Source organism: Phascolarctos cinereus, unplaced genomic scaffold, assembly GCF_003287225.1.
Source record: "Phascolarctos cinereus isolate Bilbo 61053 unplaced genomic scaffold, phaCin_HiC Scaffold_5;HRSCAF=322, whole genome shotgun sequence".
Taxonomy (NCBI): domain Eukaryota; kingdom Metazoa; phylum Chordata; class Mammalia; order Diprotodontia; family Phascolarctidae; genus Phascolarctos; species Phascolarctos cinereus.
The window spans coordinates 248,793,967-248,807,782 of NW_027555958.1; the positions used below are offsets into that span (position 1 = coordinate 248,793,967).

A 13,816-nucleotide genomic window follows, 5' to 3' on the forward strand; every position below is an offset into this window, starting at 1 on the left:
GGTATTTTGGTAACTTTAAACAAGGATTTTCCTCCCATTGACATTATTACAAAGGATCTTTTTGTTATTATTCAGTCATTTCAGTTGTGTCTGACTCTTTGTGACCCCATTTGAGGTTTTCTTGGTGAAGATACTGGAATGGCTTACCATTCCCTTCTCTAGGTCATGTTTTACAGATGAGGAAACTGAGGCAAATATGGTTAAGTGACTTGCCCAGGGTCACACAACTAGTTAGTGTCTGAGGCTGGTTTTGAACTCAAGTCTTCCTGATTCCAGGTGAGATACTCTACCTACTGAGCCACTTAGCTGCCCCAACAAAGTGTCTTGCATGCCTCCTTCCTCAGTATTTTTTTTCAGTAGCAAGTAGTAATTTTAATCAGTAATTTTAAATGTAAATTTGATTTTGAGTTTTGCCTTGTATTGCATAGTCAACTGTTATGAGTAACAAAATTAAAAAAAAATTCCTACCTTTCTTGGCTCCTAAGAAAATAAAATTGGTTGAACACGTGGATGAAAGAATTATCAGAAATGAATAAGAATAGAAAAATGATAGAAATATTTTTAAGGGTGATGGAAAACAAGAAACTGATACATTTGCTATATTGCTAAATAAACAAAAATTTAAAAAAATATGAAATTTTGTTCATGAGCTGCTGATTCTTCCCTTTTCCCAATCACCTTATCTACCAAAGTATTGGCAAATGTGTTTTTCAAAAAAGCATTTGATATTTCCAGCTCCAAAATTCTAGTTTTTTTCTGTCTGTCTAGGGCTTTATTCTTGCTTTTGTCCTGCTGTGAAGTCAGAATACAATTTTGATTATTCTTTTCTTTTATGCTGCTATGTTTCCCCAGGCAACCATAGTTATTTTAGCTTTGAACTTAGCTTACAACTAATCAGAACAAAAAGAGAGAGTTCTAGAGAAAGGAAACAAAGCAACAAGTATTTATTATGAACTTACTCTGCAGCAGGCTCTGTGCTAAGCCTCATGTGTTTAGTAGAAGAGCTGTTCTTGCTCACTTTGAATGCCTAAACCTGTTTATCCTTCTTGGGAACAGCTAAATGATGCAATGGGCCTGGAGTCAGGAAGACCTGAGTTCAAATTTGACCTCAGACACTTACTAGCTCTGTGACACTGGGCAAGTCACTTAATCTTGTTTGCCTCAGTTTCCTTATCTGTAAAATGAGCTGGAGAGGAAAATGGCAAACCACTCTAGTATCTTTGTCAAGAAAACTCCAAATGAGTTCATGAAGAGTTGGACATGACTGAAATAACAGCAACAACTTACCCTACTTAAGGAGAAGAAATTCCTCCTTAAAACTGAAGTCTCAGTACTAGCTCATTGCCAGTATCTGGATATCTGCTTAAACTTCACAATAATGAAAGTATTACATCTGTAAAACACTTTTATATTCATTCCTTGTTTATTTGATGGCTTCCTCAGGTGTTTGGCTCTGGACTAGTATGTGATGTTCAAAAAAGATGCAAAACAAATTATGGAGCACTTCAATTTTTGCGAAATGCTCATCTTAGCTCTGTGGGGTAGATAGTATGAACGTCAGTATCTCAATTTGCAAATGAGCAAACAAAGGCCTGAGACTTTTTTGACCTATCATCTCACAGCTAGTAATTACCTGAGAGAAAGATTTGAACTCAAGCCCACTGTCTCTAGGTTGACCATTTTATCCATTTCTAAGGAGTAGATCTGACCACATCCTACCAAATAAATTCTAGTGCCTCCCTATCACCCATAGGATCAAATATAAAATCCTCTATTTTGTATTCAAAGCCCTTCATAATCTATCTCCACTCCCAGATCTTTCCAGTCTTCTTATACTTTATTATCCACCACGTTCTCTTTGATCCAGTGACACTGACCTCCTTCCTGTTCTATGTATAAGACACTCCATCTCTTGGCTCTAGCGTTTTCTCTAGCTGTCCTCCACACCTGGAATGCTTCCCTTCTCATCTCTACCTACTGCCTTTCCTGGCTTTCTTTAAGTCCCAACTAAAATCTCATCTTCTACAGGAAGTCTTTCCCTACCCTTCTTAATTCTAATGCCTTCCCTCTATTAATTATTTCTTGTTTATCTTGGGAATGGCTTGGATGTATTTGTTTGCTCATTGTCTCTTCCTTTAGCTTGTGAGTTCCTTGAGGGCAAGGACTCTCTTCTGCCTCTTTTTGTATCGTCAGTGCTTGGCACTGTGCCTGGCATGTAGTAGAAATTTCATGAATGTTTCTTGTCTGAATGGCTTACCTGAATTTCAGTGTTGATTCAGAAAATTATTAGCTGTGTGACCCTTACAAATTACTTAACCTTTCCAAGTTTCAATTCCCTTATCTATAAAATGGGGATAATAGTTGCCCTATCTACCTTACTTCATATTTATGCCAGGTTGTTCTATTAGGAATCTAAAAATACTTTTTCAGATTATTTTTCTCTTTCCTTTTATCTTTATTTTTTAAAAAAATCATTATTTGTATATCTTTAACATTAATTTTTTTCTTTCTTATTTTTTTTGTTTTGTTTTAGGCAATTGGGGTTAAGTGACTTGCCCAGGGCCACACAGCTGGTAAATGTCAAGTGTTTGGTCTGAGATCAGATTTGAACTCAGGTCCTCCTGACTTCAGGGCTAGTGCTGTATCCACTGCACCACCTAGCTGCCCCTATCTTTAACATTAATTAAATTTTATTTTGAATTCTGGATTCTCTCCCTGCTACCCTTTCTCCACACGTTGTGAAGGCAAGAAATGTGACATCAATCATACAGCTACTACTTATCAGGAAGTTTCTCCTTGTATCAGAGCCTTCCCCCTCCCCCCTTATTTCTTCAGTCCATTTTTGGCAAGATTCTCCCTATAGGGAATTTTTTTCTTTTGTCTTCTTTTTGTGTGATTCCCTCCCCCCCCATTTATTTGTTTTATTTCTTGCTGTACTGAGATGATAAAGGGGAACTAGGCTTATACATGACCTCTCAGTGATTCATCTTTCCAGAAGTCTAAGGTTAGCTTCTACTTGGCATATCATCATTCCTTTTTTGCCCCACATCAAACATTGCTTAGCTCTAATAGCTCTAACATCAAACCTTCATACAGTAGATATGAAAAGAAAGCACACATATGTAAGATATATGTGAATGTATGTATTTTAAAACCCACAACAGAAATGATCTATTCATCTTTCAGCCTCACTTAGCACTTCCTTGTATGTTTGTTCCTTATACTTAACTTCGTTTTTGTTGGTGGACTGGCGTACACTACCTACTGGGGTTCTTGTTCCCATTTTTCACTTGGTTGAAAACTCCTTGAGAAAAGGGGCAGTTGAAAAAACCTTTTATCTATTTCTGATACTAGCACATTGTTCTCACATGGTAAAAGTTCATTAAACTGACTTTATTTCAATAGATCTTGAAAAGATGTAAAGAAATTTTATAGTCCATCTGCTTGTTCCTGGACAACTGGCTTGGAGTCAGGAGAACAAAACCTGAATTCCATCTCTGACACTTATTAACTACATGTCTTCATCCAGTTACTTTACCTCTCTGAGTCTTAATTTCCTCTTCTGTAAAGTTAGGATTATTATCTCTCACTGGGTTGTTTTGAGGAAAGCATCTAACCTTAAAGTGCTATTTGTGAGTTGAGGTGATAATATTGGTGATAGTGATGACGTGACTTCTCAAACCTATTAGGTAGTGCATATAGAATTAGAGACCATGTCTTCTATCCTTTATTCCCTCAATTCAGTGCTCTTTTAAACACACCACACTATTATTTCAAAAAGATAGGAGTCACTATTTTAGGGGTAACACACCTCCGATATTCCAATAACTTGTAAACTTATAAACTTATCACTATTGATATATAAGGTACTTTACCCTTAGGCTTTTGCATTGGAGCAGGCTGGTGAAGAAAAAGAAAGAAAAAGTATTTTTGTACAAATATAAGGCATTCTAGCAAATGTTAATTGGTACAAGGTATTGCTTCTTTCATAAATGAACATTTTTATACCAGAAGTAAATAGGAAAATAGCTTTGGCTTAATAAAAACTATTCAAATATGCTTAGAAACAACACAGTTTCCAAGTGAGATGAATAGTTTTGGACAAAAAATGAATTGTAGCATAAATGTTATATTATGCTATGTTATGAATGTTACGTATGTTATGTTATAAATTCTTAATAGGAAAGATATAGAATGGTGCCTCATTGGTGTGTAAACATTTTGGTGCTTTAAGGAGGTCAGAGAATAAACTTTTTATTAGTCAAAAATTCAAAAAATGAGTGCAAAGAAATGTTATTTTAGGGGCACAAAATGAGATGGTGAATCATATTCTGACTTTAAGAGTCTCATGTTTCATTTACAAATAACTTGTAGATTTAAAAGGGCAAAATAAAACAAAACAAAAAACCAACCCTTGGAAATCATAAAATTATTTGGAGACTGAATGATGATTAAAATGTCCTGTTGATTTTATAGCAAATTCTATTAGGTGAAAGGTGAGTCATTGAGTGCTGAGAGGTTTTGTTTTTAGCCATTGAAAAATGTTAGGAGATTGAGGCTAAAGAATAAAGAACTTAGTAAGTAAAGATTGAAGAGACAGAAAGGAGTTAAAAACAGCTTTGTCTGACTGCAGAAGTGGCAACTGCAACAATCACTTGACAGAAGACTTTAGCAATGTGATTTCTGATTGGTTGGAGAGAGACTCAACCCCATTGAACAGCTGCTTCAGTTCTAGGCATTATTCTTAATTTCCTCCTAGGGTAATGTTTAAGAGAGATGAAACTTTTTGGAAGTGCCTGTTGCTCTTTGATGCTACCTCTTGTTGTGAGATGGGAAGGCGGAAAGGGAATAAAAAACCGAGTAATACAATTTCTGTGTTAAGAAGAGATGCTGAGTTCCTTTCCCTTCTCCTCCTTTCCCCTCTCCTCCTTTCCTTGTCCCTCCTTTCCCCTTCCCTCCTTTCCCTTCCTCTTCTTTTTTAACTCTTCCCTCCTCTCCCCTCCTTTTCCCTTCCCTTCCCCTAGTGTAAGATGATAAAACTTCTAGAGCTAAACTCAGCATGATTAATATAATGTCCAAGATCAGAGGTCAAAAGAAAGGACCAGGCTATCCTCAGGCTGAGGCCCTGCTTGCAGAAGCCATGCTGAAGTTTAGAAGGGAGCTTGAAGACGAATACAATTTCAGCCCAGCCCTTGGTGATGTCGGGGAGTCCATGAGGAAACTTTCAGAGGTGAAAGATTCTTTGGACATGGAAGTGAAACAAAATTTCATTGATCCTCTCCAGAACCTCCATGACAAGGACCTAAGGGAAATACAGCATCATCTAAAGAAGTTGGAGGGTTGAAGCCTGGACTTTGATTACAAGAAGAAAAGGCAAGGTAAGATTCCAGATAAGGAGCTTTGCCAAGCTCTAGAGAAATTTGATGAGTCTAAAGAAATTGCTGTGTTGACCATGTTCACCCTCCTGGAAATGGATATTGAACAGGAGAGCCAGCTTTCTGCTCTGGTACAAGCCCAGCTGGAGTATCACAAGCAGGCTCCCCAGACTCTGCAGCAAGTTACTGTCAGGCTTGAAGAAAGGATAAAAGAAGCTTCATCCCAGCCTAGAAGAGAGTATCAGCCTAAACCTCACATGAACCTGGAGTTTTCATCTGACAATACTCAACATAATGGAGGCCTGTCCCATACCAGCACTCCTAAACCAATAGGTGTCCCAATGTATCAACCCTGCTGCTGAATTTGGTACAGCTTTGAACCTGAAAATGAAGGTGAGTTAGGTTTTGAACCTGAAAATGAAGGTGATGTCATTACCCTCACCAACCAGATTGATGAGAACTGGTATGAGGAGATGCCCCATGGTCAGTCAAGCTTCTTTCCTATCAATTAGATTCTGGTTGCTCTGCCTCATCAGAATGTCTTGCTGGCTGGCTCACCAACTCTTGGCCCTGGGAATTCAGTTTAATGCCACTGCTTTGGAAATGCTGCTTTAAGCACCTCCCAAGTACAAGTGGCAGTGGTCAATGTCACACAGTCCCATTGAATGCCTTTGGTTCCCATTGGCTGCCCTGCTCTGCCTATGGTAATAGATGCTCTTTTCCTGTACAGTGAATAATAGCACATGCTTCCTGACTGCCAAACTAGGCCAGTCCATGGTCACAGCCAGCAGCTATTTGCACACTTCAGGGAGACATGTCTCCCTGAGGTGTGACCAGAAGGTGCAATGCAGTCATTTTCAAGCCTTTGCTCTCCATTCCAAGAAAGAAATGGTCTTGCCACTCTGTTGCCCCCTCCCTAGGATCCCCAGCTCACTAAGATATCTGATATTGCCTCACCAGCACATTGTCTTCTGCTCAGAAGGAATAGTCTTGAGATGGGGTCAGTAAAAAAAGGTACAATGGAAATTCAAAGGTTTCTCTGAAAACCTACTGTCTTTTATAACCATTTATATTCTCTACTGACACACCACAAATTTTCCTTCCCCTTTCTGTAAAAGAAAAACCACATTTGATTTCCAGGGAAAAGATGTCTAGGGATGAGAAAAATGTCTTTGTAGAAACATCCTGCAAGGAACCAAAAAAGGAATTTAGGCTGCCAAATCCAGTGTGCTTGCTCTGCAGAAATAATGCATGAGATCATAATGTTTCTATAGGATAGCTGGGCACAGAGCTGGTACAGAAGGGAAGAGGAAGCAGGGAAGTGAGGGGTGATGCCATTTCATTCATGTGTTCCCTGTGATACTTTGGTACAGAAACAAATAAGAAAAGCACCAAGAATTATTTATCTCGTATTCATAGACTGAGAAATTAGTCTACTCTATTTTTTTCTCTTTCCACTGTCACCTTGTAGTCTTTGAACATCATTTGTGTATATTCTGTCCTTAACGAGGACTAAATAATGATTTTTTTGTGAGCACTGAGCAATTCAAGGTATGTGTCTCCAGTCTCTCTGTCACTTCACACTTCTTCTGGCCTCATTGTGTGTGTGTATATAGTGCTGTGCACAGCTTTATTGGCATTCTTTTTGTAATGGCTGTAAGAGTCCTCTTAGTTGAATTCCTCAGAGTTCTATTTATACAAACTGTACATCCCCTTTCAGAGATTTAATGTGCCACTTCGGATGTGCCATGTCCATCCTGAATCATGTGAAATGAAAGACCAGTACTCTTGCTTCATGTATAAACTATCAAAGAAAACATTTCTGTCTCCAATAAATGATACAGACAGACAAAAAAAAAAAAGAGATGCTGAGATGTAATTAGATGATGTAAAATCACAGTGAGTGAAGAGCTGGCTATGTTCCCTTGCCTTGCCCGGAGAGCCAATTTAAGAATGCTTTAGAGTGTTTGCTATAATTTGATTGGAGAGCACAGCATTGTGGTAAGCCCATAAATGACAACCTAATGAACTTTGTAGTTCTTTGTCTTAAAATAGTTTGACATTTTAAAAACATACCCTTTTAAGGATGACTGCAAGTTGAAAGAACTTATAAATGTTACAATATTTTGTGAAGAGAAGAGGATTTGTCTGCCTGTATAGTAGTGATGATCAGTAAAAACAGCTTATGAATGGAACATTGACATCAAAGCTTGCAATCCAGAGTAGCAAGTTATTTCAAGCATATAGAGTCAAATTGTATGCATATATAATTTTATAACACTCAATTTATTTGCCCTTTAACATGCTCATGTGTTTTCCTGAAAGATTTCTATAAGTACTTTTCCTCATAGATACTGAGTACCTTGGGAGAGTGTGACCCAGGTTTGTGTGTGGATTATTTATTATTTTTGTATTTGCATTATTATATGAGTACTTGTGTTATCATTTTTTAAGTTATTTCTAAATAAATGGTTATGTATAAGATTTTAAGATATTATTGTGAATGACTGATGAGTGCAAATGAAAATACAGTGGTGAGTAGGGAGATTGTATTACTTCACAGTAGGGTGACCTCTAGCATAGAAAATTTGAGCAGAACTATGTAGTGGTGGCCCTTCTCAGTGAAACTAGACTTGCCAGTATGAGGGTAGGTAGGAATGCATGAACCAGTCCACAGAGTGAATGGGTGTTCACATATCCATGTGAGTGGTATAAAGTAATTTATAATGGGCATAGCTACCCCTTGCACTCATTACAGATATTTCTCCCAATGAGGCAGATTGTAACCCAGTCATGCCTGCTTATGCTATACAACTTTTGTCCATGTCCTCCTATAAATTCAATACAAGGGAGTCCACTCAATGTTCTGACAATCTTACTTGAGGTCTTTTGACTTTGTGTGTATGTCAGGAGAGTAGGCCAGTTATAATTAATTGTCCTGCATCCTACATAAAGCTTTCTTTTTGCAAAAATATAGTCATTCTAGAGCTGCTTCTTTCTTATTTGATTTTTTTAAAGTGGAAATAAATTGAGTGTTATGGAATTATACACACATACAACTTGATTCTATGATCTCATTGATTATGATTTTGTTCTGCTCAGTTATGTGACCGTGAACATACATCAATCCCTACCAAAATAGGTAAAACTGTTACATTTTTGTTTCTTCCCTAGAATGAAACTATAGTGAATGAATTTCTCCTGCTGGGCCTGACCAATATTCAGGAGCTGGAAGCTATTTTGTTTGTGATCTTCCTTACTCTCTACCTCATCAGTCTAGCTGGGAATGGTGCCATTGTGATGATTATCATCTCTGAGCCATGTCTCCACTCCCCCATGTATTTCTTCTTGGGCAATCTCTCCTGTCTAGATATCTGCTACTCCACAGTGACAATGCCCAAGGTGCTAGAGAACTTCCTTTCTACCCACAAGGCCATCTCATTTCTGGGCTGTATCACCCAGCTCCATTTCTTCCATTTTCTTGGCAGCTCAGAGGCCATTTTGCTGGCTATCATGGCTTTTGAACGCTTTGTGGCCATCTGCAACCCACTTCACTATTTGGTTTTCATGAAACATCAAGTATGTCTTCAGTTGGTCACTGTGGCCTGGGTTATCAGCTTTTTTTATGCCTTGATGCATTCAATCATGACTTCACAATTGAACTTCTGCCAGTCCCATCAACTCAACCACTTCTTCTGTGATGTCAAACCCCTCCTGGAACTGGCCTGTGGAAATACAGTGCTCAACCAATGGCTCCTTTCTGTCATCACTGGCAGCATCTCCATGGGAGCCTTCTTCCTGACCCTTCTCTCATACTTCTACATTATTGGTTTTCTCCTTTTCAAGAGCCACTCCTGGAACATGCTGCAGAAGGCTCTGTCCACATGTGCCTCTCACTTCATGGTGGTCTGTCTCTTCTATGGACCTATGGGCTTCACCTACATCCATCCTACTTCTGGCAGCTCCATGGCACAAGACTGGATAGTTGCCATAATGTATAGTGCTGTCACTCCAGTATTGAATCCATTGATCTACACATTGAGGAATAAGGAAGTGAAGTTTGCTTTTAAGAAAGTCTTTGGAAGGAAATGTTTTTTTCTGAAAAACTGTAAGATGTATCACTATTGTGACCTCAGGCTTTCCACTACAACAGACCTTCATTAAGTTTTATTCCTTTATCTCCACTTAAGCTGTACTCCTAGTTTCTACTTACATCTCAGGAATTTGTGACATCTAGTTTTTAAAAGTATTCTAGACAAAGGAGGATGACCACATTTTAATAGTACATTTAAAATGATTTGTCTTATTTATAACTATTTATAAAGAAAGTTTGGTTTAATAGATAAGCACTAGATTTGGAATCTGAGGACCTGGGTTAAAATCAAAGACCTATTTACTATCTGTGTAAATTTGGGCAAGCCACTCCACCTCACTGTGACTCAGTTTCATCATTCATAAATTGAGGTGGGTTGGATTAGATGATCTTTAATGCTGTTTCCAGCTCAAAAACCATATGGTGATGTGAGTTCAGCATTAGTGGGGCATGCATTTTGAGTTGTTTTCCAGTAGTGTGGATGAGTTTTGTCAAGCCATTCATATTCTCTTGGTCCATCCTCTTTGAGAGCAAAGCTGTGTGCTTTCAAGATAGCTAGTTGGGATTATGATATAGTCTTTGTATGATAAAATAACTAACATTCATATAATGTTTATTAAAAAGCCAGGCACTTCAAGAATATCTTCTTTCATCCTCACAACAACCCTGGGAGGTAGATTTGTTATCCCCACTTTACAGTTGAGGAAACTGGGGCAACTAGAGGATAAGTGCCAGGGTCACATGGCTATTAAGATTCTGAAGTTGGATTTGAACTCAGGTCTTCCATATTTCAGAACCAGTGTTCTATCCACTGTGCAGACCAACTGCCTCTAAATTCCCCTCCCCCAAATCATTTCTACCAGACTGTAGATTTTATCAAAGATATGCTCTTTAATTGTAGTCTATACAGAAACCAAAATAATCAGTTGAAAATTTCAGTTAGTTGGTTCCTTTGTCTTGTTGTTTAGCTGTTCAGTTGTGTCTGACTTTTTGTGATCCTGTGGACCATAGTATGTCAATACTGTCCATGGGGTTTTCATGGCAAAGATACTGGAGTGGCTGGACTTCTGGGAGCCAATATGGTGGAGTAAACAATAAATTGTTGCAGTTCCCCCTTATTCACCTCCAAACAACCAACTCACCATAAAATAGCACCCCAGAACAAATCGTGGAACAGCAGAGCCAGCAGAAAGATAGGATGGAGTGATCTTTTAGCCTGGGAGACTTGAAGGATCTGCAAGAAAGGTCCATCTCACTCAGGTAAAAGGGGAGTGCATTCATGAGACCTTTGTCAATATTTGGGTAGTTGGAGAAAAAAAATTATATGTATGTATATATCTATATCTGTATCTATGTGTAGATATAGATAGATAGATAGATAGATAGATAGATAGATAGATAGATAGATAGATAGATAGAAGGCACAGAGTGAATTGAAGATGAAGGGGTCATATCTGGAGAATAAAATTAAGGGGTGAGAGAGGATTATACTAGGAGAAGGAGAAAGGGAGAGGTAGAAAAGGGTAAATTATCTCAGAAAAACAGAAAAGGCTCTTACAGTGGAGGGGAAACAGGGGAAGATGAGAGGGACTAAGTGAATCTTATTCTCATAGGATTTGACTTAAGGAGGGAATAACACACACTTAATTGGGTATGGAAATCTGTCTTACCCTACAGGCAAATAGGGGGAGAAGGGGACAAAAGAGCAGGGGAATGATAGAGAGGAGGGCAGATTGGGAAGGAGGGTAATCAGAAGCAAATACTTCTGAGAAGGGACAGGGTCAAAAGAAAGAATAGACTAAATGGGGGGACAGGATAAGTTTAAGGGAAATAGAGTTAGTTTTTCACAATATGACTACTAGGTAAGTGTTTTGCATGACTGCACATGTATAACCTATATTGAGTTGCTTGCCTTTTCAATGAGGGTGGGTGGGGAGGGAGGAAGGGAGAAAATTTGGAACCCAGAGTTTTATAAACATGTTTTAAAAAAATGTTTTCACATGCAACTGGGAAATAAATATAGGAAATGGGGTACAGAAATCTATCTTGCCCTACAGGAAAGTAGAAGGAGAAGGGGATAAGAGAAGGTGGGGGAAGAGATAGAAGGGAGGGCAGATTAGGGGAAGGGATATTCAGAATGTATGCAATCTTGGGGTGGGAGGAGGGGTGAGATGGGGTGAAAATTTGGAACTCAAAATCTTGCGGAAGTAAATGTTGAAAACTATAAATAAATAAATTTAAAAAAAGGGGAGTGAATTATAGACAGGAAACATCCCAGCAAGTCGGCAGCAAGCCCTAGCTCAACAAACCAGTGAGATATCCTGAGCCTCAGGGTAGTGGAACAGGCAAATGCCAACACCAGGACCCCTGCTGCACCAGCAGACTCCAGCTCCAAGAATCACTACATGCCTTGGTACATTCCTGGGTGAGCAGGCCTACTGCAGTGGCCAGATCTTCAAATGCTTCAGCATTGTCCTGGGCAGGTGTATTATGGCAACTGGACCTCCTTATGCTTTGGCATGGACAGGTAAGCTGCCAGACCCTTACACCCTCCAGCAGCTCCAGCCAACATCCACATCATCCCTGCAGCATAGCACCAGACATGAGGGTCCTCTGTGGGCCTCAGGGCAACATCAGTGCAACACCAGGTAGACAATTAGGGTGTGCATCCACTGGCACAAGAAGCCTGAGACAGAACCCCTTCCACCCCGGGGGAAGAGACCAAGTTTAAAAGAGAGGGGAAAGACAAAAAAGGAGGGGATGAGCAGAAAACAACAAAAAAAGAATCTGACCATAGAAAGTTATTATAGTGACAGGGAAGACTAAGACACAAACTCAGAAGAGGACAACAATGTCAAAACACCTATGGACAAAACCCTCAAGAAAAATTGGAAGCTATTTCAAGTCCAGAAAGAACTCATGGAAGAGCTAAAAAAGGAGCCTAAAAATCATATAAGAGAAGTAGAAGAAAAATGGGGAAAAGAAATGAGAGAGATGCAAGAGAATTATGAAAAAAGGACTCAACTGCTTGGAAAACTGCTTAAAAATCAGAATTGGCCAAGTGGAAAAGGAGATACAAAAATCCACTGAAGAAAACAACTCCTTAAAGAGTACAATTAGCTAAATGGAAAAGAAAGCATAAAAGCTAATTGAGGAAAACAACACCTTAAAAATTAGAATTGGGCAAGTGGAAACTAGTGACCCTGTGAGACATTAGGAATCAATTAAACTAACTCAAAAGAATGAAAAAATGGAAGAAAATGTAAAATACCTCATGGGAAAAGCAATTGACATGGAAAACAGATCCGGGAGAAACAATATCAGAGTCATTGGACTACCTGAAAGCCATAACCAAAAGGAAGACCTGGACAGCATCTTTCAAGAAATTATCAAGGAAAACTGTCCAGCTGTCCTGGAACTAGAGGGCATAATAGTCCTTGAAAGAATCCATTTATCTCCTCAGGAAAGAAATCTCAAAATAAAAACCACAAGGAACATTGCAGCCAAATTTCAGAACTATTAGGTCAAGGGAAAAGAAAATACTGCAAGTGGCCAGAAAGAAACATTCAAATATTGGGTAGCCACAATCATCATCACGCAGGACTTGGCAGCTGCAACATTAAAGTACCAGAGGCCATGGAAAATGATATTCTGGAGGGCGAAGGAGCTAGAACTACAACCAAGAATCACTTCACAGGCAAAATTAAGCATAATATATCAAAGGAAAAATGGTCATTCAATGAAATAAAAGTATTTCAAGCCTTCATAAGAAGACCAGAACTAAACCAAAATTTGCCCTCTAATATCAAGACCCAAGAGAAGAGTGAACAGGTAAAAAAGGGAAAAAACCCAGAAGGAATTCAATAGAGCTAAGCTGTTTACATCCCTACATGGGAAGATGATACTTGTAACTCTTAAAAATTGTATCACTAACAGTATATATAGAAGGAATAAACATATAGGGTATGGGTATCAGGTGTATTTGAGGGAATGACATAAAAAGGATAAAAGATAAGAAAAAGGAGTACAATGGGTGCAAAAGGAAAGGAGAGGTAAAATGGGTAAATTATCTCACATGAAGAGGCAAGAAAGACCTGTTATAGTGGAGGGGAAGATGGGAGGAGAGTGATGAGTATTGCTTGAACTTTACTCTTAGCAGTATTAGCTCAAAGAGAGAATAATATACACAATCAGATGAATATAGAAATCTATCTTACCTAACAGGGAAGTAGGAGAGGAGGAGATTAAAATAAAGGAGGGGTTGGGGACTGACAGAAGAGGGCAGATCAGGGGAAGTGGTAGACAGAAGCAAAACATTGGTGATGTGGGAAAGGGTGAAAGGAGAGAG

At 38.8% G+C, this 13,816-nt stretch overlaps 1 protein-coding gene and 1 pseudogene across 1 annotated transcript; both read left to right on the plus strand.

Annotated features, from left to right (window-relative positions):
- Nucleotides 1-5,059: 5,059 nt before the first annotated feature.
- On the plus strand, nucleotides 5,060-5,962 carry LOC110202622 (endophilin-A1 pseudogene; annotated as a pseudogene).
- Nucleotides 5,963-6,149: 187 nt separating this feature from the next.
- Nucleotides 6,150-9,539, plus strand: LOC110202621 (olfactory receptor 12D3-like). The gene is made up of 3 exons (XM_078155692.1): nucleotides 6,150-6,215; nucleotides 8,550-9,137; nucleotides 9,222-9,539. The coding sequence occupies exons 1-3, from the start codon at nucleotides 6,150-6,152 to the stop codon at nucleotides 9,537-9,539; spliced, it is 972 nt and encodes a 323-aa protein (XP_078011818.1).
- The last annotated feature ends 4,277 nt before the right edge of the window (nucleotides 9,540-13,816 follow it).

Bases quoted from the DNA above. Each gene is read 5' to 3' on its own strand.
- LOC110202621 (XM_078155692.1), top strand. From the start codon at position 6,150: ATGGTCACAGCCAGCAGCTATTTGCACACTTCAGGGAGACATGTCTCC. The intron at 6,216-8,549 runs GTGCAATGCAGT...TTTCTTCCCTAG, and splicing joins CCCTGAGGTGTGACCAGAAG to AATGAAACTATAGTGAATGA. The intron at 9,138-9,221 runs GTCATCACTGGC...CTCCTTTTCAAG, and splicing joins TCAACCAATGGCTCCTTTCT to AGCCACTCCTGGAACATGCT.